The sequence below is a fragment of the Pteronotus mesoamericanus genome, unplaced genomic scaffold (assembly GCF_021234165.1).
Source record: "Pteronotus mesoamericanus isolate MK-2021 breed Mesoamerican mustached bat unplaced genomic scaffold, CSHL_Meso_final contig_101, whole genome shotgun sequence".
NCBI lineage: Eukaryota > Metazoa > Chordata > Mammalia > Chiroptera > Mormoopidae > Pteronotus > Pteronotus mesoamericanus.
Window position 1 is genome coordinate 15,485,981 of NW_026555001.1, and position 25,702 is coordinate 15,511,682.

Sequence of the window (25,702 nt, forward strand, 5' to 3'; positions counted from 1 at the left end):
TTGGGGCAAGGTGGTGTTCAAGACAGAGATCCCAGCCACAGACTCCCCTCCCCGCCCTGACACCCCAAGGGCCTGGCTGCTGAGGCAGGGGCGTCTCGGCTCCCATGCCCCCCCCCCCACTCACCTGCTGGTTGAGTTCAAGAATCTGGGCATCAGTCTCATGGCCGCCATTTCGGGCCGATGGGGGATTCTTCCGGAGGATGCAGGGTGGGGCCACGTTGCTCAGTCGGCCGGAGGTCTGCATGTTTTTGGGGCCTGTAGGGGACGTCCTCTGTGGAACTGCCCAGAGGAGAAAATTCGGATGGGGCCATGTGAGCCCGTAGCTCAGGGGCCAGGGACCAGCCTGGTGTGACGAGTGCGGGGGCAGGCCTCTGCAAAAGGCTGGCACCCTTGCCCTCCCCTCCTCTCCCACTTCGGGGGCATCTACATCTAGGCTTCAAGCCACGGCCACACTCAACACCACAGCAGCTGGGCAGCCCTTCAGCAAGCCTGGGGAGAGCAGGGGCTCCAGGGAAGTAGATGAGGCATGAGGCGTGGGGAGGGAGGAGGGCTGGCCCAAGGGAGAGCCGAAGGGAACTGGGGTGGGGAATTCGGGAAGCGGGCCGGGGAGGGCTGGGGCCCTCTCGGGTTGACAGCTGAAGCCTGAGGGACAGCAGCTGGTGCAAGGTCTCGAAACTCGCTCTCGCTGGGTCTTCCCTGACAGAAGCCCCAGCCCAAAGCCACCCATGTGGGTAACCTCAGACTGTCCGGACTGGAGGAACAAAAGGAGCCGGCCCCCGCCCCTCTGGGCGCCCTGCAGCAGGGGGGGCTCTGTGCCCTCTGTCGGGCCTGGCCGGGGAACAGCATGCTGCGACCACTTGTTCTCTAGCTGGACAGCTCCCTAGATGGAGGGCCGCTTCCGATGCAAAGCAAGCAGGTGAGTGGAGGCCGGCCCGGCGGGCAGCAGTGCAAACAGGAGGCCCCTGCTATGACGGGTTCAGATGCGGCCCGGACCGCTCCTCTCCCTTCTCTCCCACTCCTCCCCACCAGAGGCCCCATCGCTTCTTTCCCTTCTCCTCTGGAACCCACATTTTCAGAGACTCATCTCTTGAGGACTTAGCTATGGGCCTTTGGAATGGGGGAAGATGCAACCAAGCGTGGCAAACTCCTGTCCCCAGACGTCCGGTGGGCAGGGGGCAGGAAGGATGCGTGTGCTGGCGCCAGGCCCTTGGCCTGGATGGGCCTGGACAGAGGAGCCACGCCATGTGCTGCCCCGTCATCTTGAGGCAAACATGTTAGCTCACGTTACAGAAGGAAGTGCCCTTGGCCCCCCACCACCAGCTGCCACCTAGGCTGGTGCCAGTGGCTCTCCGCTTGTAGCAATCTTTGGAGCCCTCTCCTCCCTCCTGTGACTGTCCCTGGTCTAAGGGGGCAGCAGGCGGCGTCATCTGAACTCCGTGATAACAGTTTCCTCCCGGCTGGCAGGGCCGGGCCGGGCGGCCCCGGAGGCACTCCTGGCTGCGGAGCCCTGCCGGCCCGGCCCCCCACACCCCCTCCCCCAGCTCGGGCACGTTACCTGCTGTGCCAATGAGTTTCTTGGATTTGTTGAAGATCTGATCACCTGGGTTAGGAGGTGGCGCTACGTCCTGGCCCTGCCGCGCCAGCAGAGGGTTGTATTCCTTTCCATCATAGTTTGCGTCAAAGAATTTCTTAAACCACTGAATAAACTCAAAATTATCTTGGAATTTTCCTTTCACTAATTTCTCTACAGGAATGATCTGAAATAGACCACATAAGCAGAGAGCTTTAGCCGCCTGCGGCCGGAGGGCTGCCTTCCTCTGTGAGAGGCCGCTGCTCTCGTGCAGCCAGCCCCGGGCTGCAGCAGCCTCTGGCTTCTCCGCCTGGCCGCCCTCCCGCGGCACCGGAACAGATCTGGAGGCTGCGGGCCCGGCCTGGGATCCGGAGACAGCGCTCCTCCAGGCACGGGAGCAACTGCGTGGGGAGGAGTCCCCTGGTGCTGCTGCCTCCATGTGGGGTGGGGGCTGCTGGAACCAGGGGCCCGGGGCCATCGAGGCGGTGGTGGAGTGAGCAAGAGGCTTGTCTTGGGCCCTGGAGGAGGAACTTAACAGAAGCGGTATACCAAGCCTCAGCTGCTGAGACGGACAGGGTCCAGAGAGGAGGAAGGGACAGGAATGTCGTCAGCGTGGCATGTGAAGTGTGGGGTTTTCCACTGTGCCTTGAGCTGGGGGAACACTTCCTCTGGAGCGTGGTGGGGGCGGGGTGGGGCGTGGAGAGAGGCATGAGAGCTGGATGACCCTAGCAGCCCCTGTTGCCCTGCTGGTGGGCCATCTTCTTCCCCAGGGTCACACAGCTCCTCAGGGCCCCTGGGAGCACAGGCACCTACTTTGTCAACACCCATCTTCTTGAAAGCTGCTTGCAGCACCTTGAAGTTGTGGATGTATTCGTGCTCCAGCTTGGCCTGGAACTTCACCTTCCTCAAGTGCACACAGCCGGGGAAGAGCATGTCCATGAACTGGCAGTAGGCTGCCCCTGTGGAGAGGCGAGGCTGACGGGTGGCAGGGGTGGGCCCCCCCCAGGCCACTTGCTTTCCCTTCGGCCAGGCCCTCTACTGGCCTACTCCCCACACTGTCCCATCTCCTCTTTTCTCTCTTTGTTCTGAGCCATGGCCAGTTCTACTTGCAGGATGGACACAGCCAGAATCCCCCGCGGTGTTTCAAGAATAAGAGCAATGACTATTTACTGATGCAACTGCTATGCACCACAGTGAGCATAATTTAATCTAGCAGCAATCCTAGTGAGACAGATGACATTATTTCCATTTCACAGATGGGAAAACTGAGGCCTAGGGAGGTGCAGTAACTTGCCCAGGGTTGCACTACAAGGAGAGCTGAGGGTTGTATTCCTTTCCATCATAGTTTGAGTCAAAGAATTTCTTAAACCACTGAGTAAATGCAGACCCGGCGTGGCTAGACTGGACCTCATGCTGTTAGCCTCTGGCTTTACTGCCTGTCCCCTCTGCCCCGGCCCCCCTGCAGCCCTTTCCTCTGCCTCTCCTGCTCTTTCCAGTCCCTGGAGACCCTGACTAGGTCAGGGCTCTGCGGCCCTCCTCCTTAATCCTAACTGCAGGCTATGCTCTCTGCCGTGGCTCCCGCCTTTCCTCCTTTTCCCTCCGGCAGGCCCGCTTCCCCCGTGCCCAGCCGCCTACCTGAACAGAGCTGTTCTATCTTGGTGTAGTTGAGGTGGAGGGAGTCGTTGACCCACGCAAGCATATCATGGCGACTCAGATTCTCGCTGGTCACGGATGTGGAGTACACATTGACGGCCATACCCCAGCTGCAGGGAAGGGAGAGAGGCAGGTCAGCACCGGGGAAGTCACCTTAGCTGTAAGGTGAGCAGGAGCAAGGTCCCTGGGGAAATGAGAGGCGGCTTCCTCCAGAGAGCCCTGCAGTTTCCCTCCTGGGGGGGGGGCGCCTCTTCATTCTTTAAACATTTGAGGAGTGCCTGATAGGTGCTAGAGGTGTGCTAACAACTACTGCAAAGAAGTTAAGTCAAAAGTGGTCTCTACCTTCCAGGAGTTTACAGAGCGACAAACGCCCACAGCAGGGCACATACAAAGTTCGGGGGTGGCACAAAGAAGGGAGCGATTGCTTCTGACTGGCAGGGTCAGCAAAGGCTTCAAAGTGGAGAGGCTGGAGCAGGGAAGGAGTGGGAATTTTCCAAGCATACAAGGGGACGGGTAGAAGGGCATGGCAGGCCCCAAGAACCAGCAAGAACAAAGGCATGGCTTATTCCAGGGCTCCGAGCTGCTCGGCGGGCTGGGGAGCAGGTTCTGTGTTGGGGCGTGGCACAGCGAGGCTGGCAGGGCGGATCATGAAGGGCTTTGTTTACTGTGAGGAGTTTGGGCTTTCTGTCGAGACCACAGGGGGCCATTAGAGGTGTTTAAGCAGATCCTATCCTGACCAGACTTGTGTTTTAGAAAGCCAGCTAACCTTTGCCTGACTTCAGATCCCGTATTCCTCTGGGGCCTGGGGCCTGCGGCCTGTGGTCTGCTTGCTGACCCGGGGGGGCTCCTAAGTTCTGCTTGTCCAGAACCTTCCCTTAAAACATGCTTCAGCTCCTGTATTCATCATCCCAGTGACTGTCACCAGAAGTCACCATGTTAGACACCCGTGGGGTCATCCTAGAGAGTCTACTCTTCCTCATTCTGGTATCTAATCAAGTCCTGTAACCCTGCCTTCCCAACATGCCCTGCTCTATGCCACCTCCTCTGCCACCTCGGGGCTACGTGGACATTCTCTCCGGCCAAGGCCGGTGGAGCCTCCCCTAAGGCCTCCAGCCGCCAGTCTCTCCGGGCCCTCCCTGCCATCAGAAGCTGTCTGAAAGCAGCGCTGTCCCTGTCCCTCCCCAGCTTAAAGCCCTGCAGTCACAGGCACACATGAGACACCCACTGGCCAAATTTGCCTCGCAGACTTGAACTCTTTAACACTCCCACCGTTGGAAACATTTTTGAATCGGTGCCCAATATTTTAAAGTTGGGATGTTTCACACAAACAATTTGGGATTTCCGGCTTCTTTTGGCAATCCTGGGCCTATGTTCCCTGCACAGCAACCTATTTCGGAGCTGAACAGAGGAACCCGCTCTGGCCACCAGGTGGGAGCCCCTTCCCCAATCTTCCAGCAAAGGCCAAATGCCAGCGCTGTTTCCCACTGACGTGCACTGTTAGGGGAAGAGGGCAATACTCCTTGTAACTAGGCTTTATCAGAAATGGAGGAACAGAAGATAGACCGAAAGGAAGATGGACTCAAGAATTGTGACAGTGTGTAGTTCTAGGGTGAAGACTTTTTCTTGAGGTTTATCACGCAGAGGGTCCCTGAAGGAAGAACACAGCCGGCTCACTTCCTTGCCCCGAGCTATTGCGCTTCTTCCCGAGTCTGGTCTGGAATCGAAACTGAACGGCACAGAGCCTGCCCCAAGCACCCCAGAGGTTCTTCACTAGGACAGCACGTCAGGTTCTCCCACAGGGCCTTTGCAGTAGGCTGGAGTGAAGCCCAAGCGTGTGCATGTGCATAACTATATATACTATATATGACTATATTATACTTATTATCCTATGTAATATAGAAACATAATTTAAAAAATACTGCAAGGTGCTTCTGGTGTACAACCAGACCAGGTATTAGAACCACAGTCCTCATCTGATCCTAGAAACAGAGCCCTTGTCTCTAGTCAAGACTGGCTCAGGTTCGCCAGGTGATGCTATCTCTGCCGCGGTTGGGGGCGTTTTTGGCTCAGGAGGACTCATCCAAGGCACCCAGGGGTCTCTGAAAGTACTTTTTGCCACACTTGCTCAAAGGTCACTGCCCTGGTGGTGTTGCTCAGTTGGCCAGAGCGTTGTCCAGGTATGCCGAGGTTTTGGGTTCGATTCCAGTCAGGGCACATACAAGAGTCAACCAAGGAACATATAAATGAGTGGAACAACAAAATCCATGTTTCTCTCCCTCTCTCTTCTTTTCTCTCTAAAATCAGTCTTTAAAAAAACGTCACTAGGAAAGCAGCTTTCTAGTTCCCTGAGCCCTCACCTGACAGGGCAGGCAGGATGCCCTTTTAATTTTCCTCTCTGAGATGTGGCCCTGTAAATACAGCCACATCATGGCCAGCAGGTGGCACCCAGGTCCTGAGCAAAGCCTCCTTTAAATGTTCCCCCCCTCCCCAAGCCCCCCATCTCCCCATTTAGAAGAGGAAGGCCCTACATTTGACCTGGGCCCCCAAGGAGGGAGCCCGGTTGGGTCAAGAGCTGGCGGCGCCAGGGCAGGGCCGAGTGGGGCGCTTCCAGCTCTGAGAGGGGCTGGGCAGCTGCAGTGGCTCAGGGGACGGGGTCCACTCTAGGATTCCGGGCTGGGCAATTCCCCAAAGCCACGCGTTACACTTGTCGACAGATCCAACCTCTGAGGACTTTTTTTTTTTTTTTTTTAAACTGGGGGTTGACTCAGGTTTAGACTCAAACCAGATCAGCCTCTGGGGGCAGAGGTCTGTAAAGCATTTGCCCAAGCATCGGGCCCTAAGTGCGCCAGTTGCCTCCAATCGGAGTGGAGACATAGTCTGAGAAAACCCTTAAAGTTAACATACCCATTGCCAGGACTGCTTCACGTTCCCCGAGGCAACAGCCAGCGGCCAAGGGCTACTATGGTGGGGCCTTCCAGCCCAGCCCCGTGTTCCCACCATCGCCTCTGGCACACGGTGACTGTCAGGAGAAAACGGCCCCTGACCTGGCTGTGACATGTCATCCTCTAGGGCACTCGAAAACCCCACTCAGGATCAGACTGAGGACGTGACCTTGGGAAGAGCCTGCTCGGCAGGGCCTTGACTCCTGCTACCTGGTGTGGAGTCATGGGAAAGAAAGGCTAAGAAGGTTTAACCTGGTGCTTTTGCTAAATCGGTCCCCAAGTTAGGATCGTAAGGGTTGCGGTGCCTTCACTGACAACAGAAAGGTTGTTAGCTGTCAGCAGGAGAGGTGGGGCTGACAGTCACTCTGTGGCCCGAGGCCTTCATCAGAGAGGTTTTGGTCATCACGACCAAATCTCACCATCCCATGCCCGAAGAGTTTCGAGAGACCATCCAGTTTCTTCCCAGATACGCAGGACTGCACTTAGAGCTAGGTATTTATCCTCCTAAATCATCAATAAGTATGCATGACTCTGAAATCTCACATTTCATATTTAAGAACCTTAACATCAGGCTAAATCTAATTTTGGCTTTTTGTTTTTAAGTCTTCAGTGGAAATCCATCTTCTACAAATACATCTTGAAGATAATTCAGGGCCCCACAGTCTTCCCTAAGTCTCTGGTCCCTAGAAGACTCCCCTGCGTTCCCAGGCCACTAGTCCCTGCCCCACATGGCTATGAAAGACACGTCAGGTCTTTCAGCCCTGCAGTGGGCGCTGGGCATGCTTCAAGCAGTACCAGCTCTCTAGTCAGACCACTTCGGTTTCAGTCTGGGCTCTACCAAATCCTACCGGTTTGACGTTGGGCCTCAATTTCCTCACCTATAAAATGGGAACAGTAGCCCTGACCAGTGTGGCTCAGCTGGCTGGGCGTCGTCTGGCAAACCAAAGGGTTACCGGTTGAATTCCCGGTCAGATCATGTGCCTAGGTTGCGGGTTCGGTCTCCAGTCTGGGCATGTACAAGAAACAGATCAATGTTTCTCTCTCACATAGATGTTTTTCTCCCTCTCTTCCCCCTTCTCTAAAAATAAATAAATAAATAAATAAATAAAGGGAACAGTAACAGTTCCCTCCTCACAGAACCATTGTGAGCATTAAGTGAGCCATGTATACAAAGTGCCGCGCAGAGCCTGGTACTTGGTATCTGGTGTTACCGGCACTACTGGGACAAACCACAAGAATTCAAGGGCACTTGTTAGAGAAGCAGGTGCCCAATACACACCCAGGTTCAGGTGTCCAAGGTGCCAATCCAGAAGGGAGACAGACCACACACTGTGTTTTTCTCTGTCCTTCTGCCTGGAAAGGGCCATCTGGGCTCCTGAAGGTGGGCCTGTGACCACCATACCCCCCAACTCCAGATTTCCCATAGATCCTGCTTTGTAGATGCCACCCTACCGGCCAGGAAAACTGGAACAGACGCTGTGGGGTCAGAGGAGGAAGAACTCTGCTGAGTCTGCCAGAACGTCTCGGGCTCCTGACATGGGGCTATGCCCATTGTCCCTGGGCTACCCCTTCCTGTCCAGGCCCAGGGGGGCTAAAGTCACCTGTTTGGAAACTATGCAAAATTGCTACCCCTCGTCCCCTCGGATCATACATCCAGGTTCTTCTGGGGTTGCACGGAGGCAGTATGTGCTGGCAGGGCTGGAGGGGCCTGGGGGCCTGGAGAGCCTGGCTGCGGGTCACAAAGCCCTGGCAGGCCCAGCCAATCACCTTCTTCTCATGGCTAAGCAAAGGCCTGACTCATAGGGAGGCTTGGCCCCTCCGAGCTGAGCTGACTGAGTCAAAGGGAGAGATGGGGCAGGCGGGGCAGTTCTGGGGCTTGGGAGCCAGCACATGCCCACCCAGGGAGCAGGGAGCGGGATGGCGCAGGTCCAGGGAGGGGCTGGAGCTTCTTCACGGTTCTGTCCTCAGAACACTTTTAGGTTGTGGACCTCACTGAGGTCCCAATGACTGGAGTCTGGGTGTGACCTGCTGAACAATGACCAGAACTCTTAACAAGGCTCTCCCCGGGCTGGTGTGGGCATTGCAGCCGCGCCCCTCGTCGCTGCTGTCCAGGGGACGGAGTCCTCCGGCAAGTTCTGGCCAGACTGCTCGAGCTGACCATCACTCAAAGGGTTAAGGGAAACCCAGGAGGGGAGTAAACAGAAGTTCTCACTTGCTAAACAAAGTTATTCCATTTCACTGGGGTCCTTCTAGGTGGGCAGACAGCACATAAACATTTCTCCCTAAAGGTTTTGGGGATCTTTAAGTTCCTCAAACATCTACTGAGTCAACAGACTTCTGGGATGGGAGCCATCTGTCAAGCCAAGGCGACCAGCAGCAGGCTCCTGGAAGCTGTGCCGCGTGGTGAAGCGAGGTTTAACCGCAGAAGCTGTGGCCTGGCTGGCTGTGGGCTCTGCCACTTACTGCCTGTGAGACGTTGAGCAAGTAGTTTGAGGTTTCCAGGCTTCAAGTTTTCAGGTCTGAGAATCAGAGTGACGGTACCACTGAGCACGGGGTTGCCGTGAGGTTAACGAGGGACCCCGCCTGTGGGAGCTGGAGGTTCATCCGCACTCTGACTCGGGGGCGCTGAGCCACCTGTACAGCAGGCAGAGAACGATCGGCATGCTTGCCTCACATAGCACCCTGAACGAGCCCCTACACACCTCTGATCAGGGTCCTCAGGAGGGACAGGCATGGCTCTCAGCTGTGGCCCTCAGGCAGAAAGACAGCTGAGCTTTTGGCGTTATGTTGCACACTTCTTTAATAAGCACTGGCTCAGGGCCCGGTACGCAATAGCTGCTCAGTAAATATCTGTTGGATGAATGAATGAACAAATGAATGAGTGGGAGAGGTTCCACCACAGTGTGTGGGGTTTCAGGTGAGAGGTGGGCTCAGAAAGGGTGGTTTTCTGGCCTCATTTCTTGTTTGTCGACCAGAGGAGAAGGGAGGAGAGCAGAACACTAGCTGCACTAGGCCAGCTGCACTCTGGCCACGTAGCCAGCCACAGCAGCAAGCGGTCCCGGGATGCTCAGCGAGAGATTTACAAAAGTCCTTCCTCTGATGCAAGTAAAAGAGAAGCCACATAACAAGGGGCTGCCAGATGCCTCAGAGTGGGGTCAGGATGGTCCTGAGAGCAGGACTTGGTAACCTGCTGGGAGCACTCCCGGGCCAGGACCGCCTCCCAGTCCAGCTCTCTGCACCACCGCAGCGTCGGGGAGCCTCTTGGCCCCTGGCCTGCTTTGGGGGTGGGCTGCTGGCCCATCTGCAGCCAGCATGAGGACAGAGCAGGAACAGGGCTATGACGTGTTGGGAAAAGAACGTTCGTTTCTACAGCCCTAGTGGGCCTGCTGTTTCCTTAATGACCCTTCGTGCTTCCAAAGCACCCCTAAATCTCCGGGGGGGCACATACAAGCCATGCCACATTATTTTCCTTTAACATGATGCTCCTACGGATTGTGTGGCTTACATTCGCCATCACGCAAGCGGTACGTTTGCCCCTCCTCTGAAACACCGGGATTCCTCAGCCTTCGGCCTACCTGTCCCTGCCCCGCCCAGGCTCCCCCCACCCCACAGTGAATCGCCCTCGGAACCGTCTAGTTTTTCTTCCTCACCTTTTTGACAGACTGTTCATAAGATCCTTTAACCTTTCCACCAGAAAGTCTACTCTGCCGATGTGCAGAACAAACACGGCCGTGTTCAGGGTCAGAGTCCCTGTCCTCCCTCTCACCCCCAAGCCTCTACCCTGCCTGCTGGCCACACAGGAGGCAGTCGGCCTTCGGTGGCACCGTTCATGGGCGCGGTGCTGGAAGGCCTGCCTAACTTCACAGAGCTTCCCTCTCGGCCTACCGTGGTGCCTGAGATTCCCACCACAAATGCCACTCTTGTGGGTTACCGCATTTGTCTCCAAAAAGCCTGAGTTGTTATCTTGTTTTTGCATATAAGGAAATGAACGCTCTTGGTTCATCTTGAGAGGAACGGCTGGCAAGGCCAAAGCATGAACCCAGGCCTCCGAGCCTGACTGCTATGCTCCTTCCAGACCCTCACACTGTGGCAGGGAGAGCGGTTTGATTTCACACAGCCCTCGTGCGTGGTGACATGCTCTGATTTAGGCCCCTGAGCATTAGGAGAAGGAAAAGGAAATTTCAAAGGTTTTTCTGCTGCAGCGTCACTTTCATCTCAATCAGCAAGTGTTTACTGACCAGTGACACAGTGTGCTAACCACTCCATGCGGCACCATGAGGACGTGGGGTCATTTTAGGGCATGGAGCTTGTCCTTAAAGGGCCTTTGATTGGCTGAAGAAATAATTCATAAAACAAGGGACCCCACAAAGCAGAATATATGAGGTCCTGGATTGGATAGCGAAAGTACACTTTGGCTTGGAGGTGCTCCAGGGGAGTGAGTATAAGGACCCGTGGGGGCTCCGTAGTTAGATGCTTTCTGGGGGAAGTGGCACCTGATTTGGGCCTTTAAAGATAACAGAAAGAAAGCAACGAAGAGAAAATGGAAAATTTGGGACATGAAAAACATGTTATTACTTTTGTTTTTTAAAGTGAACATAAAACCAATGATTAAACCTCAGCGGAATGTTAGGGGACACGATCAGGAGACAAAGTGGGAGCGGCCGTGGCGTTTCAGGAGCCAAGGGAGGGACTGGTCTCAAGGAGGAGGCCGCCCCCCCTGCTTAATGAAGTTACCAGGCCTGCAGTGGAGACACGGGCATCAGGTTGTGCAAGAAGAAGTGAAGAAACTCTGAGTCATTTTGTTGGAGTGCAAGGACAGAAGCTAGACCTGCAGACAGTTAGGGGTCAGGTCACCCGCCCGTGGGGATGCTGAGGAGGGGAGCCAGGAGTTTGTCGTCCATGTCATTTGGTTCATGCAGCACAACAGGTGGACTGGAGAGTGACTGCAAGCAAGATGGAGGACACCTTGCTTCTCTTAGTAAAATTTGGAAATGATATACAGATTTACCGTAGCTGTGTTCTTTATCGTGATATCTCCCCCGCCCTCTTTAGAATCCACGTCCCATCCCTAAGTTCTAGGTCTCATCTGTCCAAGGAGGCTTCTGAGTACAGCCTCACGGTCTTCCTAAAGCTTCCTACAACACTGTGTCATGAAGGGAAAGAAAGAATGGGGAAAAATTTAAATATAATAATGTCTTAACTAAGTTGAATGTTTTAAATATTAATTTACTATTCTGTGCAACTGTGGTTCATCTGAACCCTTTTTGATCTTTGAAACTTTTGTTTTGAAAATTATGAAGGCAGGGTAGACTAAACAAAGTGTATTACTAAGGACTTTAAGAGCCTCAGGCTCCCTCACTCGTTTTTTGGAGCGTGTATTCCAGGCACTGAGCCAGGCATGGGGCCTATAGGAAGAGTCATTTGTACAGCCCTAGTGGAATGAGACCCAGTACCGGCCCTTGAGGAATTCACGGACTGGGTGGGAGCTCGACAAGCGAACAAAATAACCAAAGGTCAACCCGTTGCTCTACAACCCCCAGAGGCAGGAATGGCACGCGGCTTCCTGGGTCAGGGGAGGCTTTGCAGTTTGAGTTGGGTCTTGAAAGAGAAGCTCATCAAGCAAATAAGAGTCAAGAGGAAAGAGAATGGACTGGGAGGAGGGAAAGCACTATGAATAATTCACCCCAGAATGCACGTTGGGGGCAGAGGGCGATGTGGTTAAAAAGATAGAATCCACACAGCAGGAGCTATGTGAGGAGGTCAGGAGCTATTTCATCCTGGGGCAAAGTCACCAAGGGATTTTTTCCCATGTATACAACATATTTGTAACAATACAAAAATATTTGTAACAATATTATATTTATAATAACAGCATAATTTCCAGATTGAAATTATAGCACTTAGAAAATGTATAAAATTTATAATTCTTGAAGTTTTATCTTTTTTTTAAAAAGATTTTTTTATTTTTAGAGAGAGGGGAAGGGAGTGAGAAAGAGTGGGAGAGAAATATTAGTGTGTGGTTGCCTCTCGTTCACCCCCTACTGGAGAGCTGGCCCACAACTCAGGCACATGCTCTGACTGGGAATTGAACTGGCAACCCTTTGGTTTGCAGGCTGGCACTCAATCCACTGAGCCACACCAGCCAGGCAAAGGTTTATCTTTTGTAGTAAAAACTGAAGAAATTCCCAAGTGCTGCTTGCAGAAGTCAGGGCCTTTCTCAATTTTTGTAAACTATTTTGAAATAATTTTAGACTCACAATTGCAAAATAGGACAAAGAATTCCCATCTATCTTCCTCTAGCTTCCCCAGTGACATCTTACATAACAATTGTTAAGGCCAGGAAGTTGACATTGGCACATTATTAACTCAGCTACAGCCCTGATTTGGATTTCATCAACTTTTACATGCATTCTTTGTGTGTGTGTACAGTCTATGAAGTTTTTATCACACATAATAGATTCATGCAATCACCTCCCAACTCGGACACAGAATTGCTCTATACCCTCTAGGAAACCCCTGGGGCCAGCCCTTTACGGCCATGCCCCTCCCACCCTTCTAGCACCTGGTAACCACAGGTCAGTTTCCCATCACTCTAATTTTATAATTTTAAGTGTTATATAAGCCCTGACTGGTGTGGCTCAATTGCTTGGGTGTCCCCCCACAAAGCAAAAGGTTGTCGCCAGGTCAATTCCCGGCTGGGGCACATGCCTGGGTTGTGGGTTCAGTTTCAGATCGGGGCAGGTGCAAGAGGCATCTAGCTGATCAATGTTTCTCTCCACATCGATGTTTCTCTGCCTCTTTCTCCCACCCTTCCCCCTCTCTCTAAAAAATAAATAAATCAATATTGAAGAAAAAAGAATGTTATATAAATGAAATCATACAGTGACTTTTTGAGATTGGTTCCCCCCGCCCCCGCCTCAGCATACTATCTTTGAATGCCATCCAAGTGGTTGTATGGATTAGTACTTTTTATTGCTAAGTAGTATTCCAAACAGTGCAAGTGCGAATGTACCACAGTTTACCCATTCACCCAGTGAAGGACATCTGAGCTGCTTCCAGTGTTCAGGGACTACAAAAAAACACTATGAGAACTTTCCTTAGTTTCTTCTTGCTTTGTCCGTGAGAGTCTGTCCCTAGGCAGGATCTCTCCACGTTTTCCTGCTCTTTGGAACTACAGATTGGGTCGAGGTTTGTAGCTGCAAGGCCCAGGCATTAGGCTGGGGGTGGGCACTGAGAAGACACAGGTGTACAAGCAACTCTTTGGACTGACTGTTCCCAGGATTCCCAGTTTGTCAAGGTCTACACCTGTCTGCCCCTGCAAGTTGGATCCTTGCTTCGCACGTGCATTCAGGCTGTAACCCAGATTTGTGAATTATCTTCCTGGTGAGCACGCACCCCACTTCTCTATCCTCATTTTAAAAGTCCTGGCATAATTTCGCCACGGAGACTTTAGAACTACAGTGGCCCATTCAGGGAGCCCTCGCTATGAACAAAGTTGAGAGAATAAAGTTTGAAACATCCAATTGTTTGAGGATTATTGGGGCTGAATCCAAGGTTCAGAATGACTTGTCTAAATTTCAACCCAAACTTGCACAAAATCCCCTTAAATCAGAAACTAAAAAAGGACTAAAATAGTCAAAAGTGTAATAAAGGACTCATCATATCTAGAACAAGTCCTTGCGACGCCCCTACCCCTCAGTCAAAAACCCAGCGGAGGGGCAGGGACTCCCCTGAGGCGACAGAGACAGAGCGATCACCCGCTGGCCAGATCCAAGTGCTCTCTCACCTCTAGGGCCTCCTCAGGCTGCATATTTTATATTTGTAGATGTAAGTTCTGTTTTTCTTTTTTCTTTTTAACTGTTTCTTTTGATTAAAATAGTCAATAATTGCTTGCCCCCTTCTCGGAAAACCAACAATACACCTGGAGTGTTATGCCCCAAAGATTTGCTGAGGCTTCTCCTACTTCTCATAACCCTCCAACCACAACCTCAGGGGCCCTGAATTTCCCTCTGATTCTCTCTGTGGACGACCTTCTGCTGGATCCTACAGGTGAGGTAAGCTCTAGGACTGATTCTAGTCACCTGTTGCTTTCTTTCAGGAAAGGCACAAGATTTTCAAGGAAAAGTTACAATTTTGTCAAAGTGAAGTTCATTATCAAGGATGCGATTTTTCCCCGAGTAAATCCTTTACTTCTGACAGACTATAGGCCATTCAAAACTTTCCAACTCTTGGAAACTATCACACTCATAAGTTAACCAAGTCATAGGTATGCAAATCACTTCCTTAGGAATCTGGACAGAAAGAGGTCTTTTGTGAGTGCACTAGCCCTTCAACAGCCTCCCACTCTGGGCTGACCTAATCATCACACGCATTCTGACCTATGTGCGCATGGGCGATCTGGACAACCTTCGGCATTGACTCAACTGCATGGGTTGCATCAGACCTCATTGGTGCACTGCAGTCTCCCTGGGCCGTGGCAAACGCTCCTCACCTCTCCTGTGGGCAAGAGCCCTCGCAGCTAAGCTAGTGGGGGCTTCTGCGCACCTGGTGTTAGGGTCTCCTTTAAATGTGATGGTATTTCATGCTGTACATCAACATCATTTGTAGCTCACTGAAAACATGCACATTTCTCAGTAAACAGGCCTACCCCTGGTGAAATACTATTACTTTCTCCCCACATATTTCTACTCATTGCAGTAATACTTTGAATCCTGCTACCTTACTTCTATTTATTTATTTTTAGAGGGGAAGGGAGGGAGAGGGAGAGAAACATCAATGTGTGGTTGCCTCTTGTGCGCCCCCTACTGGGCACCTGGCCCACAACCCAGGCATGTGCCCTGACTGGGAATCAAACCAGTGACCCTTTGATTTGCAGGCTGGCACTCAGTTCACTGAGCCACACCGGCCAGGGCCGAATCCTGCTACCTTACTTTTAGATGTCTTGTTTTCAATGAGGTCATTTTGGCCCACTGGTTTCCACTCCAGGAAAAAGAGATTGTTAGGGAATTCAAGCAGGAGGAAAACTGGGCCTTGATTTAAGAACCAAAACTCTAGCCACTCAAGGGAGCTCAGGGTTGCTTTTCCCTTCATGACGCCAACGGTTTGTCCAGATCTCACATGTACATACTTTTTAGTTTCTCTTCCTTTTTTTCCACTCATGGTGGTCATAACTGATGACAGCTTCTCACAGTCAGGGTGTCACCTCTCTGGAGGTCAGGGAAAGGTCCTGAAGGGACCACTGAAATACAACCCTTGTCGTCTCTTTCCTGAAATCAGAATTCTGGAGCTTTTCCTTATTTTAGAGGGGTGGTGGTGAGACCCTGGGATTTGGCCTATGTTCCTGCCCTGAGCGCATGTCTTGCTTCAATTCATCATTCACTCCTTTGTTCACACATGAACAGGTATGTACACACGGGAATATTTAAGCACCTGGTATGTGCATGGGGATAAACTGGCCAGAGGAATCCTTCTCTCATCCAAGGAAGGCTCCTCGTTTGATGAGGTCTGTACACAGTGGTTAGCTGCTGACTAAGATAATAACTACTTCAAAGTGATGTGGAGGGATAATTTACTCTTTTGACCAACTCCCCAGGAAACTGCAGCAAGTTGCAAAAACAGCTTAATAGGATTAAAATTCCACCGGAATCTACTGATATTGTCTTCTGGGTCTCCTCTCTGCTACAGATTGTGAAGTAGGCCTACAAGGCCACCTTACCCAAGGCACAGCAGGCACATCTGGCGTGAGTGAGGTGTTACCTGTGGGGAGAGCTGTTTCAGAGGCCAGGCTCCAGGGTACCTCGTTCCCAGGCAAGACAGGATGGCCTTGAATTAGGACTAAGATAGGACAATTGATGACTCCACAGTAGCAAAAGGGCTTTCAAAATAAAGATGGATGAGTGAGGTACATGCTCACCAGAAATCTCATGAGTCCTTTGCAGTGCCTGTCAGGTGGAGGACCCATGCCGGCCTCCTGAGAGCACAGGACCCTGCAGTCCTGGCACATCCAGGCAGACGTGGGGAAGGGCGGGGGCTGGCTCAGGGTCTCAGGGTCTCTGCTCTGGTTCCCTAGCAGTCACTGGGCCCTTCAGGGTCTGGTCAGGGCTAGTGTGAAGGTAAATCCATGTAATAGTCATAGGATGATAGCTTAATGATAAACAAAAACCTGTTATTGAGGATGCAGGGAAATGTACTTTTTTTTGAGGATTTTTAGAAGAGTTTGAGGCAAACTGATAGCATGCCAGGAAGCAAAATCTCAAACGCTTTCTTAAATGTACTCTTTGAAATATGGCTGGTGAGAGTGTAATTTATACACTCTTTTTGGTGGGCAATTAATTTTTTTAAAAAATTACATTAAAAGCCTTTGTTTTATATACTCTTTGACCTTAATTCTACTTCTAGGAATGTTATACTAAAGCAATAATTGTGAGTGTGTATGAAGCTTTAGATATAAGCACATTTATAATAATGAAAAACTGGAGACAAGTGAACAACAATACAATACTGAATTATTATATAAATCATGGTGCCTAAACTATATAGCTGCTTAAGAGAGCGAAATTGTTGAAGGCTATGTAATGGCTCTTTGATGCTGCCGGCCAGCTGACTCAGCGCCCATCCCCAGCACCCTTCTCCCCTGCCTGTCTCTACTGTGAAGGTCAGAAAAAGGAGCCCAGCAACATTTCCTGGGGAGCTTTCCCAACACACACAAACATGCACCTCTCTCCAGAGAGACTCCGGTATAGAGAAAAGCTCCCCACGTGATTCTGATTTGCTCTCCCACCTGTTTGAGAACCACTTTCTTCTCCCAACCCCACTATTAATGAAGGGCTTTTCCTTCTCCATTAATTTTTTCATTTACCTCTTTATATGAGTATAAATTCACAGGTTATTTTATTCAATGGGTTATAATACATTATGACAATTTATTCTGATGTTCAAATTGTCCCAGCATTGGCCACTGGGAGCTCCTTCCTGCTGGCTCCTCTTTTTGACACATCCCCACCATTCTTGGAGCAGTTCCTTACTTTCTGGTGCAAAAAAATGTTCAAGGCTCAACTTATACTTTCCTTGCCTCAGTCTTGGAACAAACCATTTCTCTAAGGATTCCTGGTCCTTTTTTTTAAATTTAAAGATTTCACTTATTTATTTTTAGAAAGAGGGGAAGGGAGGAAGAAAGAGAGTGAGAGAAACATCGATGTGAGAAACACTGATCAGTTGTGTCTCGTATGTCCCCCGGCCAGGGACCAAACCTGCAACCCAGGCACAAGCCCTGATCAGGGATCGGACCAGTGGACTTTTGCTTTGCAGGAGGATACCCAACTAACTGAGCCACACTAGTCAGGACATCCTGGTCCTCCTAGGGAAGAGTGAAAACCACTCTTGAAGACTTGGGCATCATGCAAATATTTATGATAAAAGAGGGCTGAGCAAAACCAGCAGAGAATAAGAAAGAGCTCCCTCTGTGATTATGACCAATAAGCAGGGGTCAGCAATTATGAGCTGGAGCCTTTTTAAAAATAAAGTTTTATTGGAACACAGCCATGCTCACTCATTAACCTACTGTCTATGGCTCCTTTCATTTTACAACAGCAGAACTGAGTAGTTTGGACCAAGACTGTATGGCTTGTAAAGCATTAAATATTCCCTGTCTGATCCTTACAGAAAATGTCTGGTGATCCTTGCTAACAAGTATCTATACGTTATAGACAAAGTTAGTCATCAGGAGGAATGGTGTGACCTGGAGATACTGTAAATAAGACCAGTATGTCTTCCTAGATGTCACACAGCACACTTTTTCAATGCAAAATAAGCTACAGACTTGGAAAAACCATAATATGCCATCATGTAGCCCTTGGTTGTAAAGGCAGTTATAAACAGAGGGAAGGGTTACTATGGAATATAGAAAAAAGGATGGCTGGAAAGTAACACTATATTAGTGCAATTTTAACATTGTCCAGTGGAGTGGCACTCTGTTTAGCTGACATTGGTATTCTGGTCACTAGGATGGTGTCTCTTCCAGTGGAGAGGGGAGAACTAATCAAGCTTGACCACAGTGTGGATGACATACCATTTCTTAATGCTTCCCAACTCTATGTGCTCTGATTTTGTGCTTGCAAAGCAAGCTCTGGTTACCTGTCTGTTTTCAAGACTCCATAATATAGGGAAGAAGTATATCTCTTGCTGTATTAAATTTACTTTCTGGTATGAATGTGCGTGAGCAAATAAATGTAGTCAATTTTCTCAGGGCTCAATGACCTTAAGGGGAGCTGATCATTAAAATACTAAATCTAAAGACATGAGAGGCTAGATCCTGAACTGCATCAACTCCCTTAGAACATGGCTCACAATGAAACAGCCAGGTCATTGTTACAGCTCTCTCACAATGGGCAGATACAAAAGCATGCTGAAATGTTGGACAGCTCCCACCCACAGTGATTAGGGCTCCTGCCAAATCCTGGGGTATCCTGGAAGCCTCCTTTTCAGTCATTGTTCTCAAGATTTCCATTATAATTCCAGCTTTCCTGACGGATATGATCTCTGAGACCCAGCTGGTGGTCAGGACCAAGCTGGGCCTACAGCAGCAGGGTAAAGAACCAGAGCTGCCCTATTTCCCCAGTCAAGCAAACGTTAGCGTTGGCAGGACGGAAAACAGGGTAGAGGGCTTACCAGCTGGTCCTTGACAACACCCTCTCACTGGGCAGGGAGACGCAAAGCAGAGTATATTAAAGCTCTTATGGTTGTATTTTTAATTCCAAAGCATGGCCCAAAATAGGTCCTTAATGTTTGTTGACTGACCTGTTTTCTCCTCCCCTCAAACAATCCATCCCCAACTCCTAGAACAGGTCACTATTTTTAAAAAAAAATAATTATCTGAGAACATTACTCAGTGAGAATAAGTGTCCCATTTCCTCTAAAATATGACTATACAATCATATATTTTTTCCAACTGGCACACTATTCTTTATTACTAATTTTTATTATTATTAATGATTTTATTTATTTTACAGAGAGGAGAAGGGAAGGAGAAAGAGAGGGAAAGAAACATCAGTGCATGGTTGCCTCTCACACACCCACCCCCTCGTGGGGACCTGGCCCGCAACCCAGGCAAGTGCCCCAACTGGGAATCAAACTGGCAACTCTTTGGTTCGCAGGCCAGCACTCAGTTCACTGAGCCATACCAGCCAGGGCTCTTTATTACTAATCTTTTGACAAAAAGTTTTGTTACAGCTTTTAGATGTAAATATAATCAATGTAAACATATCTCATTTATTCTTCTCCCTTAGTTATAGGAGTAATAACAGTTTCTAATTTCCCCAAATCATGAAACTAAACAATTATACACACCTGCTGCTCAGAGGCAGTTCGCACAAAGGAAGGATATGTGCGGGATGGTGGTGCTGAAGGCCAGGGATCAGTTCTCACATGTGAGGACAATAAAGGTCAGGGGGACAAGTCCAGCATGATTTATAACAGTGAGTTATTTCAATAAGGGAAGGAGAGGAGAAATGCCCATTAACTTCAGTGGAACGGAGAGAACATAGTTATTGTCTGTGTACGTCTGGCCTGATTAAGAGTTTGAGAGTCTTGTAAGACTGGGAGTGGATGCCTAGAAGTTGCCAGGGTCTTCCAGAGAGATCATTTAGGCAGTCTCATGATTGCAGGATTCTGGAGGGACAAAGATAGAAAGGAGATACTATGGAAACTGTGAAAAAGAACTCATTTCCTTTTTATTTCTGTGGAGCTCTACAAAGTGAATGGGGAGTTTTATTGTTTTTTATTTCTTTTTTTAAAAGCTTTTATTTATTTATTTATAGAGCGGGGAAGGGAGGGAGAAAGAGAGGGAGAAAAATATCAATGTGTGGTTGCTTCTCATGTGCCCCCCTACTGGAGACCTGGCCTGCAACCCAAGCATGTGCCCTGACTGGGAACTGAACTGGCTTTGGTTTGCAGGTCGGTGCTCAATCCACTGAGCCACACCAGTCAGGGCTGTTTTTTTCTTAAACTAGGGGTTACTTTGGAGTTGGCAGAGAGGGGTCATAACAATAGAGTAGGGACTCTCAATAAGGCCAAGGGCAGTGACCCACAGTCCAATTGTGGCCAGTGCTACCCGCAAAGTCCTCTTCTCCCTATCACCACCGTCAAGCTCTTTATTTAGTGATCAAGGCTGTGGGCAGTATTGGTTCAGTTACCACTGTCACTTCCTTTCTGTTTTGTCCTTCCACTAGTATGACATGCCATGTGCTGGGCAGGCTGTGCAGACCCGACTGTCCCCAGGGCTGGCCAGCCAAGCCTCCCAGACTCTGTTTAAGAGCTCTTACATTCCGTAAGTGTATGTAACCGCTGAGTGTCAAGGACCGCTGGACAATGGTGATAGACAGGCGACCTGAACAAGGCCCCCACCTCAAGGAGCCTACAGCTGAACTGTGGAGAGAGACCTACAGAGACACCACACACAAAGGCTATAACAGCAATCAATTCTTCCCTGGTAACTATTCAAACAATTACTCTCTGGTAATTATATGTTACTGAATTTGAAAATTATAAAAGTGGTATTAAAATTTAAATAATACAGATGTGTATAAAATAAAAAAGCAAAACTTTCTGGTATCAGGTATGTGTATTCTTTAGACCTCTTAATATATACATTCAAACTATATACACACATATTTTTCTACTGTTTAAAGAAAAATAGAATTAAAATGTAAATGTTCTGTGACTGTTTTTTCCCCCCCTTGAAAAATATCACGGTCACTTTTCTATGCAGGGTATACAGATTCACCACATTCTCCTTGAAGGCTGCATTCTCATTTGTATCCAGGAATAATTAATTTCCTGAAGAGGTTAGGGAATGTTTTGGGCAAAAGGTGGTATGTGATCTGGGCCTTGAAGAGCTGGAGTTCATTTAGTGGTGAGCAAAGCCAAGAGAAAAGGCTTGGGATGCGGGCGCGAGGGAGAGGAAGAGGTGGTTTGGGGAGCAGGGATGGCTTCCTTGGAGGCCGCCAGCGGTCTGGTGAGGGCATGCCGTTCCTCGAACTGTGACACGCAACACAATCGCCTTGGGAATTTCTTGAAGCTGCAGCTGCTCCATCCCTTTCAGGTTCTGATTCAGTACGTTGGTGACCCCAAAGTCTTTGCTCTTAACCCACTACACTAGGCCGCCTCCCCTTCTATGACAGTGTGCTGTCGCACCACCCTGCACACAAGCAAGGCAAAGGGAGGCCCTGAAAGCCCCCATGGTCACGGCAGAGTACAAAACCTTGACATCCTTACACTCTGCTCTCACTCAGCCATCTCACTCTTTGTCTTCCAGTGTCCTCTTCTACACCAACTCTTTACTTTGTAGTTTTATATCATCTTTCATCTGAGAAGTTCAAAGTGTTCCCAGCACTGACCTCATGATTGGGCAATGGGAGTAGGTAATAACCTCATTTTAAAGAAGGATAAATAGAGGCACCAGCAAGCTCACTTTCCTACCATGGTGAGTCAATGCTGAAGCTGAAGACAGAATTCAAGCCCTTTCATTCTGTTCATGATATTATTGTCCTTTCCCTTGAATTACACGGACTCCATATCACTCTTCTCATTAATCGAGGCAGCATATGGAAAACAGCCTGCACAGTGCCCAGCTCACGGTGCAGACAAGTCGTCTCCCTCCTTGACCACAACTAGGCAGGGGCTGCCCAGGCGCTCCGGAGCTTAGCGGGTGTTTCATCATGGTCTGCAAAACAGCCACCAGAAACCCACAGAGCCTTTCTTCTAAGGGTGTCAAGAAACACTTCAAAATGCCATCAAACAGCGAAGACAGCTGCATCTCAAGGCTTTGCCTGTGCGTCAGTTGAAAGGTGCTGTAACTGCGTAGCTGGCAGACAGCAAGAATGAGTAATAACCAGGGACTTCACAGCATGCGGTGGTGCTGAGCTAGGGGACAACTCTTCCTAGGTCCAAGGGGATATGAAGAGGAGAGCAGAACTGTTTTTCTGCTAGGGAGTGGCAAGGGTCACATCTGACTTTGGATGATGCCTTTCAATCCAAGAACCTTCATCCATTGCCTCAAGAAGGAGCAGTCTCTAGAGCAGAGTTTTCAGAATTTAGGGTGCACGAGAACCATCTGACTGGTTTGTAACTAACGAAGGTCTCTGAGCCCAGCCCCAGTGAGAGGCAGTGCTAGGCTGGGGCTCAGGAATCTGCATTTTTCACAGGCTTTCCTGGTGAGTCCAATGTAGGACCACACTTGAAACCACCCCACTCTAAAGAACACATGCAAACACCCCACCCACCTGCTCCTGTTAACCAGTGAGCGGCCTGGCCAGTGTCAAGCTGAGTCATGGGAAAGTATTTTTTTTTTTTTTTTTTTTACATTGCAGCATTCCCTCATCTCCAACAACTTCAGTCTTCTTTCTGGTTGGATTCCAGAATCTCATGATAGAGTAAAGCAACTTGGGGGACAAATATGAGGTCGGTCCAAAAGGTATCCAGGCTTGTAATATGAAAAATGGAGACACTTATTGAGGAAGATACAAGATATAAGATACACATGGGATAATGACGGCTCAGTCCCCTTCAAAGTAGGCACCTTGGGACCTCACACAGTTCTCCCAGTCACCATCAGCTGCCCCATCATATTTTCCTGAATCTCATTGATGGTCTGAACTCTCTTCCCTTTCAAAGGTGATTTTAGTTTTGGGAAAAGCCAGAAGTCACAGGGCACCAAATATGGGCTGTAGGGGGCGTGTTTTGATGTTTTGCCAAAAAACTGCTCAAGACATGATGCATGAGCGGGCTCACCGTCGTGATGAAGCTGCCAATCTCCATTTGCCCATAGCTGCGGCCTGCTGAATCATCCGTACTTTCTGCAGAGGAATGTTCAAGCTTAACGCAAAATCTGATGCAGATTCTTTGCTCTACTCAGTCATTTTGAATGCGATGGCCACAGAGTACACATACCCACTCAACAGCATCTACTGCCCCCACTGACTAGTACAGTGAAGCCATCATTGTACACGCATGTACTTTCCAGTTCACTCTCCTTGGCTGCCAGGCTACATCGATGTCACACAAACCGTTCTCATTATATTAACAATGGCTGGACTTTTTCCGGACAGATCTCATACAAAGAAATATACTGACTTTCTATATGGATACTGAAAAAAAGTTCAGTGAAGGATCACAGCTATTAACAAGCACTTAGTTCACTAGTTTCTTCTGCCACCATTGAAAAAACAGCTAAATGTATGCGGCGTTCTTTCTCGACAGTAATACATGCACATTTAAAAAAAGAGCTAGCGTCTAGGACGGATGGTATCTCACACCATCACATACTGCTGAGATGCTGGAATGTTCTTGCACTAAAAGTTGTCCAGGAGGAGCCTCCCCTTCCAAGAAGTCAGGATGATGGTCCAATGAAAGACAATGGTGCCACATCACTGTGGCCGCTCAGACCAGCAGGGCAAGAGACACATCACGTGACAATGGCCCTGGCTGTTAGAACCTGACCTCTAACTAGGCCCTTCTGCCCAGGATGTGGGAGTAGAATTGTCAACAAAGAAGTGGCTCCAGGATGATGGGTTCTTTTTTGCCTTCTGCCTTGAGCTCTATTCTCAAGACAGCAAGTATCCAACAAGCTGTTTGTTTTTAAAATGAAATTTTTTAATTGGAGTTTCAGGTCTTGGTGTTATAAAAAGAGGAGCTGAAGCAGAATTAAGCCACTAATTATTTGGCACGTTTCCAAGGCACTCACCATAACGCCTTGTGTTTCACAGGCATGCAGAACACCTTTGTCGAATGCCTTGTCCTAGAAATGAGTTTGAGTGGTTAGGAACACAGAGATTTCTGTCCTAATGGACTCTTCTCTGAACCCTTTATTGGTTGTCAAATCTCTTTTTAAAGTTCTCTAATTTTGTAGTCAACCATCAGAAATTTCCCAAAATAGGCATGAGTGTTTTCTAGTAGACAATTTTAATGTTGGAAATTAATTCTCTTCCCCAGTCCCAACTCTACTTCTTTGAAGTCAGCATGCCTTTCATCTGTAAATATGAAAATACACATTAATAATTAATGTGTTTCCATCCTCTCCAAATAGGAAGTTTTATTTATTTCTGAGGAAGAAATTGTTATTTCCCAGAGATAGACAGACAGGTAGAAGCAAAATGGGAACTCTGCTTTTGATGGTCTTGATAGAGATTCAAACTCCCTCAAGTAATTCCTTCTGCCTTCAAGAACAACTATCACTGGGTCGCTCCCTCCTGAGTTCTCACCTCTTGATAGAAATATGTTTCAAATGGTGGCTCTTCAGGACTGACCAACAGCCCCCATGAACCACCCCATCTTTAATGAAAGGAGCCTTAGTATCTCACACATGCCCTGCCGCTCTCCCAGCACAATGAACTTGTCCCATTAACCTCTACTCCCGGTACCAGGTATACTTTTTGTGATTCATCCTTTAGCTTATCCCAGAGGGCTGCGTCTCCACAGGCACTAGCTTTATGACTGATGGCCACATAAAATTCCCTTACAGGCTCATTCAGCTTAGTCTGTCTGATAAGCACCAAAGGGAAACACTGTACAAGACCCCCACTCCATACACATCATTATCACCTCAAAAGCATAAAGGCAGAACTCCACCTTGCCTAGCTCACATTCATACCCCCACCCTTTTAGCACAGCTGACATTGGCCTTTCTACGTTGTCTGCCTGAAAGAACCTGGAAGGGTAAGCATTTCATGTTTCCTACCTCGGCATAAAGAAGTGTTCCCTTTGATACGGGCTTTCTCACTTCAAGGACTAGCATCTCATTTGATTGCTCAGGGATACGGTGAACAGATCCGCCATTCCTACCCACGTCCGTTAGGATTATACAGGTTGTGGCAGGCCCCCAAAGAAGTCCGTGTCATAATTCCTCGAACCTCTGAACATGTTACTCTTAAACGGTAAAAGGGGCTTTGAAGATGAAATTAAATTAGGGACCTTGTGATGGGAAAATTACCCTGAATTACCCAGGTGAGTGTAATGTAATCACAAGGGCCTTATAAGGGGAAGCAGGAGGGTCAGAGAGAAGCTGTGATGACGGCAGCTGAGAGCGGAGCGATGCAGGACCACAAGCCAAGGAATGCCAGCAGCCTCCAGATGTTGGAAAAGGCAAGGAGACATTTTGTCCTAGATCCTCCAGAAGAAACACAGCTTGGCCGGCATGTTGACTTTAGCCCACTGTATGCGTTTCCAGTGGCTGCTTTAACAAATTACCACAAATTGGGTGGCTTAACACGACAGAAATTTATTCTCTCGCTGCTCTGGACTCCAGAAGTTCAAAATCATGGTGTCAGCAGGGCTGTACTCCTTCTGAAGGGTCTGGGCGAATCCATTCATTGCCCTTCCTCGTTTCTGGTGGCTCCAGGCTTCCTGTGCTTGTGAGACCACATCACTCCAGTCTCTGCCTCTGTGGTCATACTGTTTCTTCCTTTTCTCTCTCAAGACTCTGTCTTCCCCTTAAAAAGGATACATGTGATTGCACTTCGGGCCTACCCACATCATCCAGGATGAG

At 49.2% G+C, this 25,702-nt stretch overlaps 1 protein-coding gene across 2 annotated transcripts in view; it reads right to left on the reverse strand.

The window, feature by feature from the left end:
* MAPRE3 (microtubule associated protein RP/EB family member 3) overlaps window positions 1–25,702 on the reverse strand; it is a 44,053-nt gene that overhangs the window by 1,346 nt on the left and 17,005 nt on the right. The window contains exons 2-5 of one of the 2 annotated variants that reach the window (XM_054568834.1): window positions 3,206–3,333; window positions 2,384–2,529; window positions 1,601–1,757; window positions 125–279 (exon numbers count right to left, since the gene is read on the reverse strand). In XM_054568834.1, the coding sequence (XP_054424809.1) occupies window positions 125–279; window positions 1,601–1,757; window positions 2,384–2,529; window positions 3,206–3,326 (579 nt within the window). In that variant the 5' untranslated portion in view covers window positions 3,327–3,333. Of the gene's footprint in view, window positions 1–124; window positions 280–1,555; window positions 1,758–2,383; window positions 2,530–3,205; window positions 3,334–25,702 lie in introns of both variants that reach the window. The other variant, XM_054568830.1, reaches the window with a different exon arrangement.